This window comes from Callithrix jacchus, chromosome 7 (assembly GCF_049354715.1).
Source record: "Callithrix jacchus isolate 240 chromosome 7, calJac240_pri, whole genome shotgun sequence".
Lineage (NCBI taxonomy): Eukaryota > Metazoa > Chordata > Mammalia > Primates > Cebidae > Callithrix > Callithrix jacchus.
In genome coordinates this window covers 99,290,572-99,307,205 of record NC_133508.1, presented here as the reverse complement: position 1 = coordinate 99,307,205, position 16,634 = coordinate 99,290,572, and the positions used below count along the sequence as shown (strand labels likewise).

Sequence of the window (16,634 nt, the reverse complement as noted above, 5' to 3'; positions counted from 1 at the left end):
GCTTGTAATCTCAGCACTTCGGGAGACCGAGGTGGGCAGACCACTTGAGGTTGGGGGTTCAAGACCAGCCTAGCCAACATGGTGAAACCCTGTCTCTACTAAAAAAATACAAAAATTAGCTGGGCAGAGTGGTGGGTGCCTATATTCCCAGCTACCCAGGAGGCTGAGGTAGGAGGATTGCTTGAGTCCAGGAGGTGGAGGTTGCAGTGAGCCGAGATGGCACCACTATATTCCAGCCTGGACAACAGAGTAAGGCCCTGTCTCTAAAAAAAAAAAAAAAAAGGAAGAAAGATAAATATACATAGGGGCTGGGTGAAGTGGCTCATGCCTGTAATTTGGGAGGCCGCGGCAGGTATATCACTTGAGCTCAGGAGTTCAAGACCAGCCTGGGCAACATGGGAGAACCCCATCTCTACTAAAAATACAAAAAATAGCCGGATATGGTGGTGCGCACCTGTATTCCCAGCTACTCGGGAGGCTGAGGGGCAAGAGAATTGCTTGAACCCAGGAGGCAGAGGTTGCAGTGAGCTGAAATCACACCACTGCACTCCAGCCTGGGTGACAGAGTGAAACTCCATCTCAAAAAAAAAAAAGAAAGAAAGAAATATACACAGGGTCAGGCATGGTGACTCATGCCTGCAATCTTAGCACTTTGGGAGGCCTAGGTGGGTGATTGAGCCCAGGAGTTCAGGATCAGCCTGGGCAACAGGGCAAAACCCTGTCTCTACAAAAAATACAAAATCGGCCATATGTAGTGGCACACACCTATGGTCACAGCTACTCAGGAGGCTGAAGTAAGAGGATCACTTGAGCATGGGAGGCAGAGGTTGCAGTGAGTCGCAATTGTGCCACTCCACTCCAGCCTGGGTGATAGAGCAAGATTCTGTCTCAAAAAAAAAAATTATACACACACACACACACACACACACACACGTGCACACACACACAGTATATATAAGAAAATCTATGGAAAATTGGAAATGATGGCCAATTTGCAATCAGAAAAATTACTTCTGTACATTTTTATATTTAAATCCTTTATCTTACTTGATTCCCACAAAAGCCCTGTGAGGTACACAGGACAAATCATTGTTATATTATTAAAAAAAAAAAAAATTGCGGGGCGCAGTAGCTCACGCCTGTAATCCCAGCACTTTGGGAGGCCGAGGTGGGCAGATCACCTGAGGTCAGGAGTTTGAGACCAGCCTCGTCAACATGGAGAAAGCCTATCTCTATTAAAAAAAAAAAAAGTTTTTTTTTTGAGACAGCTCTTGCTCTGTTACCCAGGCTGGAGTGCAGTGGCACAATCTCGGCTCGCTGCAACCTCTGCCTCCCAGGTTCAAGCAATTATCCTGACTCAGCCTCCCGAGTAGCAGGTGCCCACCACCATGCCCAGCTAATTTTTATATTTTTTCTTTAGTAGAGATGGGGTTTAGTAGAGATGGGGTATCACTATGTTGGCCAGGCTGATCTCAAACACCTGACCTCAAGTGATCCACCTGCCTTAACCTCCCAAAGTGCAGGGATTACAAGCACGAGCCACTGCACCTGGCCTCAATTGTTATATTAATTTTTAAGAGAAGAAAAACCAGCTGGCACAATGGCTCATGCCAATAATATCAGCACTTTGGGAGACCAAAGCAGGAGGATTACTGGAGCTCAGGAGTTCAAGACCAGCCTGGGTAACATAGTGAGACCCCATTTCTACAAAAAGTAAAAAACTAGCCAGGTGTAGTGAGTGGCACATGCCTGTGAGCTCAGCTACTTGGGAGGCTAAGGTGGAAGAATCACTTGATCCTGGAAGATTGATACTGCAGTGAGCTGTGATTGTGCCACTGCACTCCAGACTGGGTAACACAGCAAGACCCCACCTTTAAAAGAGAAAGAGAAGAAAAACCAAGAATCAGGGAAGACAGTGACATGGCCCGAATCATACATTAGGAAACAGCACAACTAGAGTTTGGACTCGCTTTCTGATTCCAGCTCATTGCTGCGTCTACCAGTGATTACAAAAATGCCCTAGATTACTGTCAGTGTCTATAGATGAGAAATGACCACAGGGCCTGCAACCAGAGACCGTGTTCAGAGAATAGGGTTCTGGGTATCCTTAAACTGAAAATTTCAGAGGCATTGAGCAGATGAAGGCTTCCTGGAGACAGTCAGGCTGGGGGCAGGCAGTAAGAAGCCATGATGCTTGTGTTCAACCTTCATCTGTTCCATCATTCAACATTTATCAGCACATTCTTGGTGCTAGGCACTGGGGAGACCGGGACAAAAACACTTAGTCCCTGCCATCAACAATGTCACAATCCATGAGAAAGAAAAGTTGACAAGTTACAATGCTAAGTGGTGAGTGTTGTGTTATGAATCCTGTGCCTGGGGAGTTAGAGAAGGTTTTAGAGAGGATGTAGGATCTGACTAGTCACGAAAGAGTAGAATTTTGCCAAGCAGAGAAGGTTATGTCCCATACCAAGGGCAGGAGATTCAGATCAGTGGCTGTGTTCTTGAGAAGTCTCTGATGAGCACACCCCGGCTGGAGAGGGGGTCCTTCCCCATTGGCAGCACCTCACCACGCTCCTGTGGCTCTGCATGCAGGGAGGCCAGACTGCGCTGATGCTGGGAGTCAGCCACGACAGGGAGGACATGGTTCAAGCACTGCTTAGCTGCCAGGCAGATGTCAACCTGCAGGACCATGATGGATCCTCGGCCCTCATGCTGGCCTGTTACCATGGCAACGTGGACCTGGTGCGGCTGCTCCTGGCACACCCGGCCTGTGACAGCAGTCTGACTGACAAGGTGAGACTTACATGCAATTAACAAGTAGCTGTTGTTGGGCAGGGTGGCTCATGCCTGTAATCCTAGCACTTTGGGAGGCAGAGGCGGGAGGCTCACTTTGAGCCCAGGAGTTCAAGACCAGCCTGGACAACACAGAGAGACCCCATCTCTTAAAAAAAAAAAAGTAGCTATTAAACTTAGCCTCCTGAAGGGTGTCTTGCAAGCCTGCAGAATTCAAGGAACCCCATGGCAGTGCAACAAAATCATCCTCCTAAGGCTGTTGTGGAATTTAAATAAGAGGCCCAGCACAGTGGCTCACATCTGTAATCCCAGCACTTTCGGAGGCTGAGGTGGGAGGATTGCTTGAGGCCAAGAGTCCAAGGCCAGCCTGGGCAACACAGTAAGACCCTGTCTCTTAAAAAATTAAAAAAAAAAAAAACCAGGCATGGTGGCGCACGCCTATAATTCCCCCCTACTTGGGAGGCTGAGGCAGGAGGATTCCTTGAGCCCAGAAGGTGGAGGCTGTAGTGAGCCATGATCAGGCCACTACACTCCAGCCTGGGTGAGAGAGTGAGACCCTGTCTCTAAAAAATTTAAAAATTAATAAATGAGATGATTCATGGTAAATGTTTGGAGTCCTAGAGCTGCAAAACCTACAACCCTAGCCTTTCATAACACCATTCTCGGCTAACGTGCCCTGGCTTGGGTTGGCCGTGATCCTCATCTGGTCATGCCGATAACAGCATGTGGGCTTTGAGGCAGTAGCTTAGATGGGGAAGCTCTGCTGTCCAGTAGGGACTCAAAAGCCTTCAGAGGAATCAACCTTACAGAATCATCTCTAGTCGTTTAACTGAAAGTGCCTCTTTGGATGTTGACCCACTTTATGAAGCAGCCCATTCCATCAAGTCAGCCTACTTGAAGTTACACTGTGAGTCACAAGCTTCTTTAATCAACTTCCTTGAAAGGTGATGGCCATGATGATGATGACAATAGTAACTAATCAATAACAATAGTAACTGTCCGGGCATGGTAGTTATGCCTGTAATCCCAGCACTTTGGGAGACCAAGGCGAGTGGATCACCTGAGGTCAGGAGTTCACGATCAGCCTGACCAACATGGAGAAACCCCATCTCTACTAAAAATACAAAATTAGCTGGGCATAGTGGCGCATGCTTGTAATCCCAGCTACTTGAGAGACTGAGGCAGGAGAATTGCTTGAACCCAGGAGGCTGAAGTTGCAGTGAGCCGAGATCGTGCCATTGCACTCACGCCTGGGCAACAAGAGCGATACTCCGTCTCAAAAACAAAGCAAAACAATAGAAACTAACTAACACGTATGGCGGGCTTACTCTGTGTCAGGTACTGTACTAAGCATTTGCCAGGGACCATCTCATTTAAATCCCACAACAACCTTGTAGGACTAACTGTCTTCCTGCTGCCCTACTTTGCTCAAAGAGACAGAGGCATCAGATGGTTAGGTTACATATACAAGATTACTCAGCGAGTGGAACCCGGCTCCATTAAACGCCTGGGCCCATACCCTTAACTGTTCCATCATCATGACTGTTGTCACATTGAAGCATCCATGTCTCTGGCTCCTTGCTGAATCCCCCACACCTAGTAGAGTGCCTGCCACATATCATTGAATCAATCAACAAATGAGTGAGTGAAACCCCTAAACTCTGGAAGTAAGCAACAGTAAGTGATCTTGTTTCTGATAATTACAGTCGATATAATAATATTTCTAGAGTGCTCCTGGAAACTAAACCTTTCCCATGCGTTACATCTAATCCTCTCAGTAATCCAGTGAGATAGTGATCCCCACTTTTTACTGAGAAAAAGACAGCCCTGAAGATATTATGTAACTATCCTAAAATTTACAATCTACTGATTTTAGAGCAGAGATTCAAGCCCAGGTCTGACTCTAGTATCCTTAATGTTGGTACTGTAATTTAATGATTTGAGCAGATGTCTTTATGCTTTCTTAACAGCCACAATTCAAAGAGAACAAAAGCCTGGAGAGGGGACGACAGTCCTCTCCCTGCCCAGGGACAGCACCGAGCCACATTTAATCTACCCAGAGATTGATTCATCAGCAATTCAAGCTGCTGAGTCCTTCAGTCACACCCAAACAGCAGGCACCTATCCAGTGACTCTAGGTCCTGTGAACCCCAGCTTCACTCCAAAGTCATTTCCAAGATCTTTAGAGAGCACAGACCTTGGCCTTCATATGGGAACAGGGATGGGCTACTGGAAACCAGAGCCTCCTTTTCCAAATGTGATGTGGCCAGACAAAAGATTTGTGTTAATGAGCTCTCTGCTGGGTTGTCCTGGGAGAGAAGGAGGCAGCCCTTAATCCGGAACAGGCCTATACATCAAAGGCCCCTGGCCCTCTAAGGAGTGACCACTGCTGATGCCTGAAGAGGCCTGAGAGGGGAGGCCCATGGGTCAGGCAGGCAGGCGTGAGCTTTGAAAGTCCCTGGTTAGCTGGGATAATCAGGCAGTGGATCTGAAAGCCCTCCTGGGTATCTCTGGAGATCTGTCACAGGTATAAGAGCACCAAGTGTCAGCTTTCTAGTGGTGGAAGAGTTGTGGGATCTGTTGCATTTCAGACAACTCAAGCATGATTGTTGGAAGTATGGACTTTAAATGCTCATGAGGCCAGGTGTAGTGGCTCATGCCTGTAATCCCAACACTTTGGGAGGCCAAGTCAGGAGGGTTGTTTGAGCCCAGGAGTTTGAGACCAGTCTTGACAACAAAGTGAGACTCCCCTGTATTAGTCCATTACATCCTTGAGACTGGGCAATTTACAAAAGAAAGAGGTTTAATTGGACTTCCACATGGCTGGGGAAGCCTCACAATCATAGTGGAAGGCAAGGAGGAGCAAGTCACACCTTACATGGATGGCAGCAGGCAAAGAGAGACCTGATACAGGGAAACTCCCCCTTATAATAGCCATCAGATCTTGTGAGACTTACTATAACAAGAACAGCACAGGAAAGATCTGCCCCCATGATTCAATTATCTCCCACCCGGTCCCTCCCACAACACATGGGAATTCAAGATGAGATTTGGGTGGGGACACAGCCAAACTATATCACCCCCTCTCTACAGAAAATAGAAAGAAAATAGCCAGGCATGGTGGCATGCACCTGTAGTCCCAGCTACTCGGGAGGCTGAGGCAGGCATATTGCTTGAGCCTAGGTAGTTGAGGGTACAGTGAGCCATGATTGTGCCAGGGAACTCCTACCAGGGTGACAGAGTGAGACCCTGTCTCAAAAAAAAAAAAAGTTAAATGCTCATGATTTCGAATCTAGGTTTAGTGACTTTGGGTAGGTGACCTAACTGTTCTGGGCCTCTAGATGCTCATCTGTAAATGGGAACCGCAATAGACTCTACCTAAATACTAGAATGTTTATAAAAGCTGTCTCTGACATCTAGGAGTGTACAGTGGATGGTAACTGTTTTAATTATGAATAGATGAACAGTGATAGCTAAAACAAAAAACACCACATTGCCCAGCAGGGACCTTGGCATTTATAGACAGTGTCTGGAGAGAGTAGGGAGAACAAAGGTCTGGAGTTAGGGGAGGCAATCAGACATGGAGACAAGCCCCCGGAGGGAGAAGCTACTGACAGGCTTGGTTCAGTCCCGTAGTTCTCAGCCAGGGGTGATTTTGCCCTCCGGGGAGATTTGGCAATGTCTGGGGACATTTTTAGTCACAGTGGGGGAGAGAACCCTCCTGACATCTAGTGGGTAGAGTCCAGGGATGCGGCTAAACACCCTGCAATGCACAGGAACAGCAAAGAATTAACAATTATCTAGCTGGGAGCGGTGGCTCATGCCTGTAATCCCAGCACTTTTGGAGGCCAAGGAGGACAGATCACTTAAGGTCAGGGGTTCAAGACCAGCCTGGCCAACATTTTGAAACCCCATCTCTACTAAAAACACAAAAATGAGCCAGGCATGGTAGCGCACACCTGTAATCCCAGCTACTCGGGAGGCTGAGACAGGAGAATCACTTGAACCTGGGAGGTGGAGGTTGCAGTGAGTCGAGATCGCGCCACTGCACTCCAGCCTGGGTGAAAGAGCGAGACTCCATCTCAAAAACAAACAAACAAACAAACAAAATAAACAATTTTTTGGTCCAAAATATCAATCAGTAGTGCTGCAATTGAGAATGCCTGGTTTAGGCAAGCAGTCCCGGTGAAGCGCTGGATCAGGGAGAGCCAGGCCAGGCTGAGGACTGGGCCGGCTGGAGTTTGGGGCAGGCTGTAAGCCTGGAAGGGAGGGCCTGAAGTGCTAATCAGGAGATGGAGGAGGAAATCTATCATGGCAGAAGCTGGAGCAAGTTAGGGAAAGCCCAGCCAGCACAGTGGTGCCCAGGTAATGCAGGTAATGGGCCCACAGGTAAGGCAGGTTCCAGACGCCACCCATGGTTGGGTCACATGCTGCCCACCTGGGTCAGGGTTGATTCACATGAAGATTCCCAAGGGTGACTTTGGTGAGCTCAGTGTCTACACCCCCAGGAAGAGACATTTCAGTGGAAAAGGGAGCTTCTGACAAGGCCGTGCCAAGTACCAAGGCTTGTACCTGGTACTTCACATTTATCGGGAAAGTCTGGCCCTTATCATACCCTTCATATCATTTCCATATTCATCTTTCCTATGGAAGCTTAGATGTTAACAGCAGGCCTTATTTGGGAATGCCCTTGGAAAACTGGGAGACAATTCATGTCCTGAAATTGGTTTATTTCATCAACATTTAAAGTTTGATATAAATGCAGAACTCACAGAAAAGTTGGCCAGGCCCTTAGCTAGGTTTACAGGCAATTTGAGGAAATCCATCACCCAGCCTCTTCTGGGCCCCAGAGCCCACCCTTTATTTTGGCAGCTTCTTTAAAGCAACCATCAGATTGAAAACTTCTTAAAGGCAGAGATTATGCCTTGCTCATCTTTGTGCGATACATAGTAGGCTCGTGATGAGTTCTCATTATATTCAAAGACGCCCCCTCCAACACATGCGCACACACACAGTTGTGCCAGCTGCCTAGACCTTGCCTTTTTTTGTTTGTTTTGAGATAGGGTCTTGCCCTGTCACCCAGACTGGAATGCAGTGGCACAATTATGGCTCATTGCAGCCTTGACTTCCTCGGCTCAAGTGATCTTCCCGCCTCGGCCTCCCAAAATGCTGGGATTACAGGCATGAGCCACTGTGCCTGGCCAAGTGCAGATTTTGAATCCCTGAAGTTATACATAAATTTTACACCACACCCGGCTAGGCCCCCATTTCTTCAGTTGGGGTCTCCCAGACCAGCTCTGGAGTGTCGCCGAGTAGGGCACGCCATACTTGGCTCCCACAGGAGCTACATGGCACGAGCTTATTCCCAGAGTTCTGGCGGAGGTGTCAGAGGAACACTCCCCCTCGCCAAGTGGTCTCTCTGGCCACACCTCCTAAACTGTTCCTCCTCTGTTCTCCGTGTCTGCAGTTGAGGAGCCCACAGCTGCAGGCTATCCTCCAGACGGACCCCGGACGGGCCCTGCGGCTCTTCCCCGTAAACACTGTCAGCACGGACTCTGTTTACCTAGAGCCTCGGATTGACAAGGCACAGCAGATGGAGTTCAGGAGCAGGAACTTGGGCCTAAGCAAACTCAGACCCCTCCTTTAGGAGGCTTTTATAGGACTTCCTGCTTAAAATCTTTGCTTTGTTCCAGTACTTTCCAATGTAAGAACACATTCACTAGGATTCAGATTCCATCAGCTTGAAATGAACACCGTTTGGTTCTTGTGCAGGATTCTCTCTTTCCGCAGTGCTTGCTGAGAGCCGGCCAAACGCCAGGCCCTGGGCCAGTGCCGACACGCAGCAGTGGACTGGCCAGATCAGCTTCCTGACCTGGTGGAGACCAAAATTTATCAAATAACTCCACAAATACCAGCATATAACAAGTGGTAAAAGAAAAGTCCAGGGAGTCATGAGGGCTTTTTGGGGAAAGAACTTTGTATGTTTTGAGAAGCCCATGTGCCCTCTTTGGGGTCCCACTGAAACGCCACTTCCTTCCTCTGCCTCCCCCGAGCCATCTTCTACCCGCCTGGCACACAGTGGCTGTCCTCTCCCTTGAGCACACTCTGTTCCTGTCTTCTGACTCGTTTAGTGCTTTGCCATATGCTTTATAGTTATTTGCATGTGTGGGGAGCCCTAATGGTCCCTGGATTCCATCCCCGTGCATGGGAAAAAGCCTGAAGAATGTTAAACTGGGTGTTAACACTTCTTACCTGCTTCTGTGAAAGAATTGTTCACATTTTAGGAAGTAAATCTGTGCATAGGCAGTAGAGAACAATCTAGTGGGGTCTTTGGTGTCCCCTACCCATCAAACCCTTTACAGCAGCAAAATGTCAAAATTTTCACAGTAGGCAAACAGCCTCAGGTCAGATCTCAGCTCCCAATAAGTTACCTAAAGAGTGTGGTTTTTGGAGCTGCTTAGAGTTCCGAATTCTGGATGCAGGAGTGAGCTCATTCATGAGAGACTGTGGCTGCTCAGTCAGGTTGGTGGTGCCTGATGAGAGCCCCCTTGGTGCAGAGTCTTTAGACAGTGGAACTGCCAGCTTCCTGCATCGCCGTGGCAGTGTAAAGAGTGCTGTGGCATCACAGAGTAGGAAGTAAAAATGTGCACGCCCTTCAATGCTCTGAGCCCCCTTCTAAGAGTCAGGAATAATTACAAATGGGAAAATGTGGAGGCAGGGTGTGGTGGCTCACACCTATAATCCTAGCACTTTGGGAGGTCGAGGTGGGTGAATCACCTGAGGTTAGAAGTTCGAGACCAGCCTGATGAACATGCAGAAACCCTGTCTCTACTAAAAATACAAAAAATTAGCTGGGCATGGTGCCGCATGCTTGTAATCCTAGCTACTCCGGAGGCTGATGCATGAGAATTGCTTGAACCTGGGAGGCAGAGGTGGCGGTGAGTCAAGATCGTGCCATTGCCTTTCAGCCTGGGCAACAAGAGCAAAACTCTGTCTCAAAAAAAAAAAAAAAAAAAAAGGGAAAATGCTTTTTGCGCTAAGATTGTTATCAGAGGCAGAATCAACAAAAATTTTCATTGAAAGGAAATATTTCCATAATTAGTTTAAAAGGTAAATTATGGAGATTATGCAGCCAAAAAGAAATATCATGCATTATAATGGTCATGTAAGAATAGAGAAAAATCTTACAGCATACCATGGTAAATTAAGAATAAAAGCAAATTCACTGGGCGCGGTGGCTCACATGTGTAATCCTAGCACTTTGGGAGGCCGAGGTGGGTGGATCACCTGCGGTCAGGAGTTCAAGACCAGCCTGGCCATCAGGATGAAACCCCATCTTAAAAAATAAATAAATAAAAGCAAATTCAAAGTTGATATACAACATCACTCCTTTATTTAAAAACCAGCAACAGGACAGGTGCGGGACAGGACAGGATTACAAATTCATGCCTGTAATCCCGAAACTTTGCAAGGCCAATGTGGAAGGGTCATATGTGCCCAGGAGTTCAAGACCAACCTAAGCAACATAGTGAGAACCTGTCTCTACAAAAAATTTAAAAACAAACAAACAAAAATAAACCAACAACAAGTTTGCACAGGAGAAAAGATTGGAGGAAAACACACTAAAATGCTAACTTTCACTTAGATGAGTGTAATGGAATAGCAAGAGTTATTTTATTTCCTGTTTGCCAATTTGAACAGGAAAAAAGTGGGGCTGGGCTCAGTGGCTCACACCTGTAATCCCAGCACTTTGGGAGGCGAGGTGGATCAGTTGAGCCCAGGAATTTGAGATCAGCCTGGGCAACCTGGTGACACCCCATCTCTACAAAAAATACAAAAATCAGCCGGACATAGTGGTGTGCTCCTGTAATCCCAGCTACTTGGGAGGCTGAAGGTGGAGGATCATCTGGAGCCCAGGAGGTGGAGGTTGCAGTAAGCTGTGATTGCACCACTGCACTCCATCCTGAGCTAAGACTCCATCTCAAAAAAAAAAGAGCATTAAAAACCAGATTACTCTTTTTTATTTCCACTGCCATAGATTTCCCAGGAGTCACTATTGTTTCTGCGGAAGGGGCCACATTGCTGGTGACCTTCATGTCATTTGAATCTTCTCCTCTACCAGGGTCTCTGGATGCCTGGAATAGACACCTATATCCCAGGCATACCCCCTACTCCCAACTTGCCCTTCCCCCCGGGTAGGTGGCAGATCAGATGATATTTATTTCTCCTTTCCTTTTTCTCCTGTAGGCTGGCCGCACAGCTTTGTCCATTGCTCTGAAGTCACCCACCCATATGGAAATTGCTGGGCTTCTGAGAGCCCACGCGGAGCAGGGCAGGTCCCTGGGTCTGTAGGGGCTGCAGAAGAACTGGCAGCCGGGAACAAAAGCCTTCTTCTATGGACTCCTCCCTCGCCTTTGGAGAAGGCAGAGGTCACAGGCCGGAGAGCCACCCCTCAAGAGAAGAAACTATGTGAAATATGCACATACATTCCTGTTATATAATTCTGCTCATTAAGATGCTTTGTAGTTTTTGCCTTAGGCCAAGCCCCAAAACTACACAGGCTTCAGAGTAGGGTTCAAAGTGCAAGGCTGAGGGGTACCTCGGTCCTCGGTGTCATCCAAACATCCAAAACATCTTCAGCCTTGAATTCCTCCTGACTCTACCCTCTGTAGCATTGTGTAGCAAGCAGGCAGGCAGGAGCACAGTAGCACATTAGAAAAGCAATACTTTTTACATGGAATTTTAAAGTGCACTATCTTTTTGTTTTTTAAGCAAGTGTATACAAATATGTTCCATTGATATGCATGTCTAGAGATGGGAGGGAATTTAAGCCAACCCCCTGGCAAGCATTCTGGAGAGGACCCCAGGAGAATCACCATGCCGACTGGTGAAACTGAACAAGCCCCATTTGGGAGCTTTGTTTCGATGGGGTTGACAGAGAAATCTTAAATTCAGACAAGGTAGGAAGAAGTACATTGGCATCAATGCCAAATGTACAGTCTTAACTATTTCTGAGTCATCTAGTGGCTCCACTTTGCTCCAGGGAAATTGGAATTAACTAAGAAATTTATTATCTAGTAGGTTGCTATGTAATAAAATAAAAAAAAGAAATTGAATCCAGTGACACACACCACATGTATTTGGGCGGAGTCGGATTCCATCAGCTATGCTGAGTCTGTGAAAGAAACAAAAGAAAGCTTCCTCCTGAGGATGGGTTATGGTCATTGAGAAGCCACCACATTTCCTGCATAGCGGTATCCATTACCTTATGGTACTTCCTGGTGCTTTCCCCTCATATCCCCTAGAAGCACGTATCTGTTCTGAGGTTTTCTGGGACTTCTGGCTGCAGAGCCTTGCAGGCTGGGATGCCGCAGGAGCAAAGGAGCCAGGCAGGGAAGGGCAATTCTTTCTGAAGCTTCCATATTCCCTGGGGCTGACACATGCAAAGTTCACATGGTCAGTAGCTCACGTCAGATCATTTGAATGTGCTCTTTCTTAAAATCTCTTATGAAAAAAAAAAAAAATCTCCCTTACATAAAAAGAAGTAATGTCAGGCTGGGTGCAGTGGCTCACACCTGTATTCCCAGCACTTTGGGAGGCCGAAGTGGGTGGATCACCTGAGGTCAGGAGTTTGAGACCAGCCTGGACAACATGGTGAAACTCCATCTCTACTAAAAATACAAAAATTAGCCGGCTGTGGTGGCGGGCGCCTGTAATCCCAGATACTCTGGAGGCTGAGGCAGGAAAATCACTTGAACCCAAGAGGTGGAGATTGCAGTGAGCCAAGATTGTGCTATTGCACTCCAGCCTGGGCAACGAGAGCAAAACTCCATTTCAAAAAAAAAAAAGAAGAAGAAGCGATGTCAAAGTTTGATGAGCTTTACATTGGAAGCTTAAAAGCTTTCGCTCTCATTTTGGCTGGGATGCCGATTTGCTGGGTGCCCCTATGGTGACTCATGAAACCTCCTTGTGCCCCAGTTTCATCATCTCTAAAAACAGAAATTATCATACAACCTACCTCCTTGGGGGAGCAGCTGATAGAAGTTTTGAAATCCAGTTTGTAACCATTAAGGCTATCTATAGAAATGGTACAGAAACCTTCCTTATGCCATTGTGATTCATAAAGGAGGCTCAAAGCTTCAGAACAACACGACGTGTGTTGATGCGACTCAGAGGTGGAGGGAATGGAGCAAATCAGAAGCAAAAAATGCTTTAAATGGATTTATTTTGACCTCAAAATACATTGTAAGAGCAACATCCTACATTAGTAAATGTTCTAGCCCAGTGCTTCGCGAACATTTATGTGCATACATATCACTTTGGATCTTGTTAGAAGGCAGTAGGTTGGGGGTGGGGCCTGGGATTCTGCATTTCTAACCAGTTCCTGGGAGATAATGATGCTATCAAGCCACGGTCACACTTTGAGTAGCAAGTCTCTGGCCTATCCTTATTATTTCTTATATTAAAATGCTGCCTCTCAATCTTCAGTCTCAAAATGTCTTTGCATTTCTCTGCTCTTGGTTCTTGGGAATTTGCAGGGTGGGTCTTATTTGATGTTGTCTCTGCAGACAGCTTTAGGGGTCTGTGTCCCGTGTTGCCGGTTTAGGATTTATTTCTGCATCTCATATTAGGTGGCAACTTCAACTGGGTCACTTTAAAAAAATTGAATCAAATTAAAAACAACTTATTTACCAGGGAAAGCAAGCCGGGTTTCCTAAAGCTTGAAGACTACTTATTCATCATTATCAAATGACTTTGTCCATCCTTTCTGAGACCTTTTATAATTTTATTTTAATCTTGAGTTTTGGATGTGAGCATATGATCTCATCCCTTATAACCATTCTTTTTCTTTGGAATGTCTGAGCTCAGAATGTGCTGAAATGAACAAGTACAGCCTGCCTTCCTGTCACTGTCCCTCAGCTCTAAAAGTCGTTCACAAATTATCTATTGATTGGGAGACAGAAGCCGGCAGATCACTTGAGGTCAGGAGTTTGAAACCAGCCTGGACAACATGGCGAAATCCCGATTCTACCAAAAATATTTTAAAAATTAGCCAGGGGTGGTGTAATCCCAGCTACTACTAAGCTAACTGCTATAATCCTAGCTACTCAGGAGGCTGAAGCAGGAGAATCTCTTGAACCCAGGAGGCAGAGGTTTCAGTGAACCAAGATTGTGCCACTGCACCCCAGCCTAAAAGTGCAAGACTCCGTCTCTCTCTCTGTATATATATATACACACACACACACACACACACACACACACACACACATATATGTAATTCCAGCACTTTGGGAGGCCAAGGTGGGTGTGAATCACATATGTGTGTGTGTGTGTGTGTGTGTATAGAGATGGTGCTGACCACCTGGCTGGTTTCCATGAATATATACATGGAAACCAGCCAGGTGGTCAGCACTGTTCCCAGCACGGTGAGTACAGTTCAGTCTCTTGTCTCACCATCCGCTAGGGAAAACATATATCTGAGAATTATCTGAGAAATCTGAATGAAGAAACGTGGCATTTCGGGCAGTCACAGTGGGGTGTGATTAGGGAGAAGAGAGTAAAGCTGTGAGGTGGAGTGAGGCATAAGGGGAAAGGAAAAATTTGCATGCGTAGAGGTCAAAACAGGCTGAAAGGGTTGGGCACGGTGGCTCATGCCTGTAATTCCAGCACTTTGGGAGGCCAAGGTGGGTGTGAATCATCTGAGGTCAGGAGGTCAAGACCAGCCTTGCCAACATGGTGAAACACTGTCTCTACTAAAAATATAAAAAATTAGCCAGGCATGGTGGCACATGCCTATAATCCCAGCTACTTGGGAGGCTGAAGCAGGAGAATTACTTGAACCTGGAAGGCGGAGGCTGCGACGATCCAAGTTCACACAACTGCACTCCAGCCTGGGTGACAGAGCAGGATCCTGTCCAGAAAAAAAAAAAAGGCGATCTGCTCCTCCTGCTTGACAGACAGCCACATCTTGTCTCTCATCACCAGCCACATCCCTGAGACACCATGGGGAAGGGGAAGGTCAGATTCGATGGATTTGGTTGTATTGGGCGCCTGGACTACTTTTAACTCTGGTAAAGTGGATATTGTCGCCATCAATGACCCCTTCATTGACCTCCACTACAAGGTCTACATGTTTCAGTATGATTCCACCCATGGTAAATTCCATGGCACCGTCAAGGCTGAGAACAGGAACTTTGTCATCAATGGAAATCCCATCACCATATTCCAGGAGCGAGATCCCTCCAAGTGGGGCGATGCTGCCACTGAGTACATGGTGGAGTCCACTGGCATCTTCATCACCATGGAGAAGGCTGGGGCTCGCTTTCAGGAAGGAGCCAAAAGGGTCATCATTTCTGCCCCCTCTGCTGATGCCCCCATGTTCGTGATGGGCGTGAACCATGAGAAGTATGGTTCAAAATCATCAGCAATGCCTCCTGCACCACCAACTGCTTAGCGCCCTGGCCAAGGTCATCCATAACAACTTTGGCATCGTGGAAGGACTCATGACCACAATCCACGCCATCACTGCCACCCAGAAGACTGTGGATGGCCCCTCCCGGAAACTGTGGCGTGATGGCCACGGGGCTCTCCAGAACATCGTCCCTCTCTACTGGTACTGCAAAGGCTGTGGGCAAGGTCATGCCTGAGCTGAACGGGAAGCTCACTGGCATGGCCTTCCGTGTCCCCACTGCCAACGTGTCAGTGGTGGACCTGACCTGCCATCTGGAAAAACCTGTCAAGTATGATGACATCAAGAAGGTGTGAAGCAGGCGTCAGAGGCCCGCCCCCTCAAGGGCATCCTGGGCTACACTGAGCACCAGGTGGTCTCCTCCGACTTCAACAGCGACACCTGCTCTTCCACCTTCGAAGCTGGGCTGCCATTGCCCTCAGCAAGCACTTTGTCCAGCTCATTTCCTGGTAAGACAATGAATTTGGCTACAGCAACATTCATGGCCCACATGGCCTCCAAGGAGTAAGACCCCTGGACCACCAGCCCCAGAGAGAGCACGAGAGGAAGAGGGAAGCCCTCACTGCTGGGGAGTCCCTGCCACACTTGGTCTCCACCACACTGAATCTCCCCTCCTCACAGTTTCCATGCAGACCCCCTGAAAAGGGAGGGGCCTAGGGAGCCCCACCTTGTCACGTACCATCAGTAAAATCCCCTGTGCTCAGTAAAAAAGAAAAAAAAAAGGACAGGCTGATAGTGTGAGCAAGAAGGATCTATGAGGTAGAGAAAAGATCAAGAGCAAAGAGAAGAATACGCTTCCGGAGTAGGTGCCAACCCTCCTTGCCTGTTACCTTCTCCCCAGCCCCGTCCTGGATGCCCCTGACTGCAGCAGGAGCTGTAACATTCCTACAAGAAAACTTGGCCCCTAGCCATTGCAGGACAGTCACCAGACACTGCCTGGGCCCATGAGGTCCTCTCTTGGGAATTTTTGAGCTGAGATTTAGGAGAGAGATTCAGTGTCCTTCTGGCATCATCTCCTTCTGGACTGTATCATGCAGATCTCAGCTGCTGACGGCCAAGGTCAGCCTTGCAGGCAGAGGCACCAAAGGGACTCTTCAGCCATAAAACCTAAAGCAGGTGGTTAGAGCAAAGCAGAGATAAGAACTTCCGGCTTCCTGGAGCAACCCTTGTTCCTTCACGAAGACCCCAGTAGATACCCACTCTCGAATTCTGTCACTTGTTTCTGTTTTCCCAATCTCCTCTCTGAGCAAGGAAGGGCTGCTATTTGGTTCAGATACCACTCAGCTTTTGATCTGTAAAATGGGGGATAATCGTTCCTTCTGTGTTTTGTTTTGATTTTTTTGTTTTTTTGAGGGGGGACAGGATCTCC

General features: G+C 47.5%; 1 protein-coding gene and 1 pseudogene across 5 annotated transcripts in view; both read left to right on the top strand.

Moving 5' to 3' along the window:
- The window catches only part of KANK4 (KN motif and ankyrin repeat domains 4), a 94,532-nt gene extending 82,625 nt beyond the window's left edge, over nt 1–11,907 (top strand). For 4 of the 5 annotated variants that reach the window (XM_009001370.5, XM_054236348.2, XM_054236347.2 and 1 more), the window contains exons 9-10: nt 2,596–2,796; nt 11,044–11,907. In XM_009001370.5, the coding sequence (XP_008999618.3) occupies nt 2,596–2,796; nt 11,044–11,148 (306 nt within the window). In that variant the 3' untranslated portion in view covers nt 11,149–11,907. The remainder of the gene's footprint in view (nt 1–2,595; nt 2,797–11,043) is intronic. The other variant, XM_078332045.1, reaches the window with a different exon arrangement.
- Nucleotides 11,908–14,177: 2,270 nt separating this feature from the next.
- On the top strand, nt 14,178–15,773 carry LOC100403810 (glyceraldehyde-3-phosphate dehydrogenase pseudogene; annotated as a pseudogene).
- The last annotated feature ends 861 nt before the right edge of the window (nt 15,774–16,634 follow it).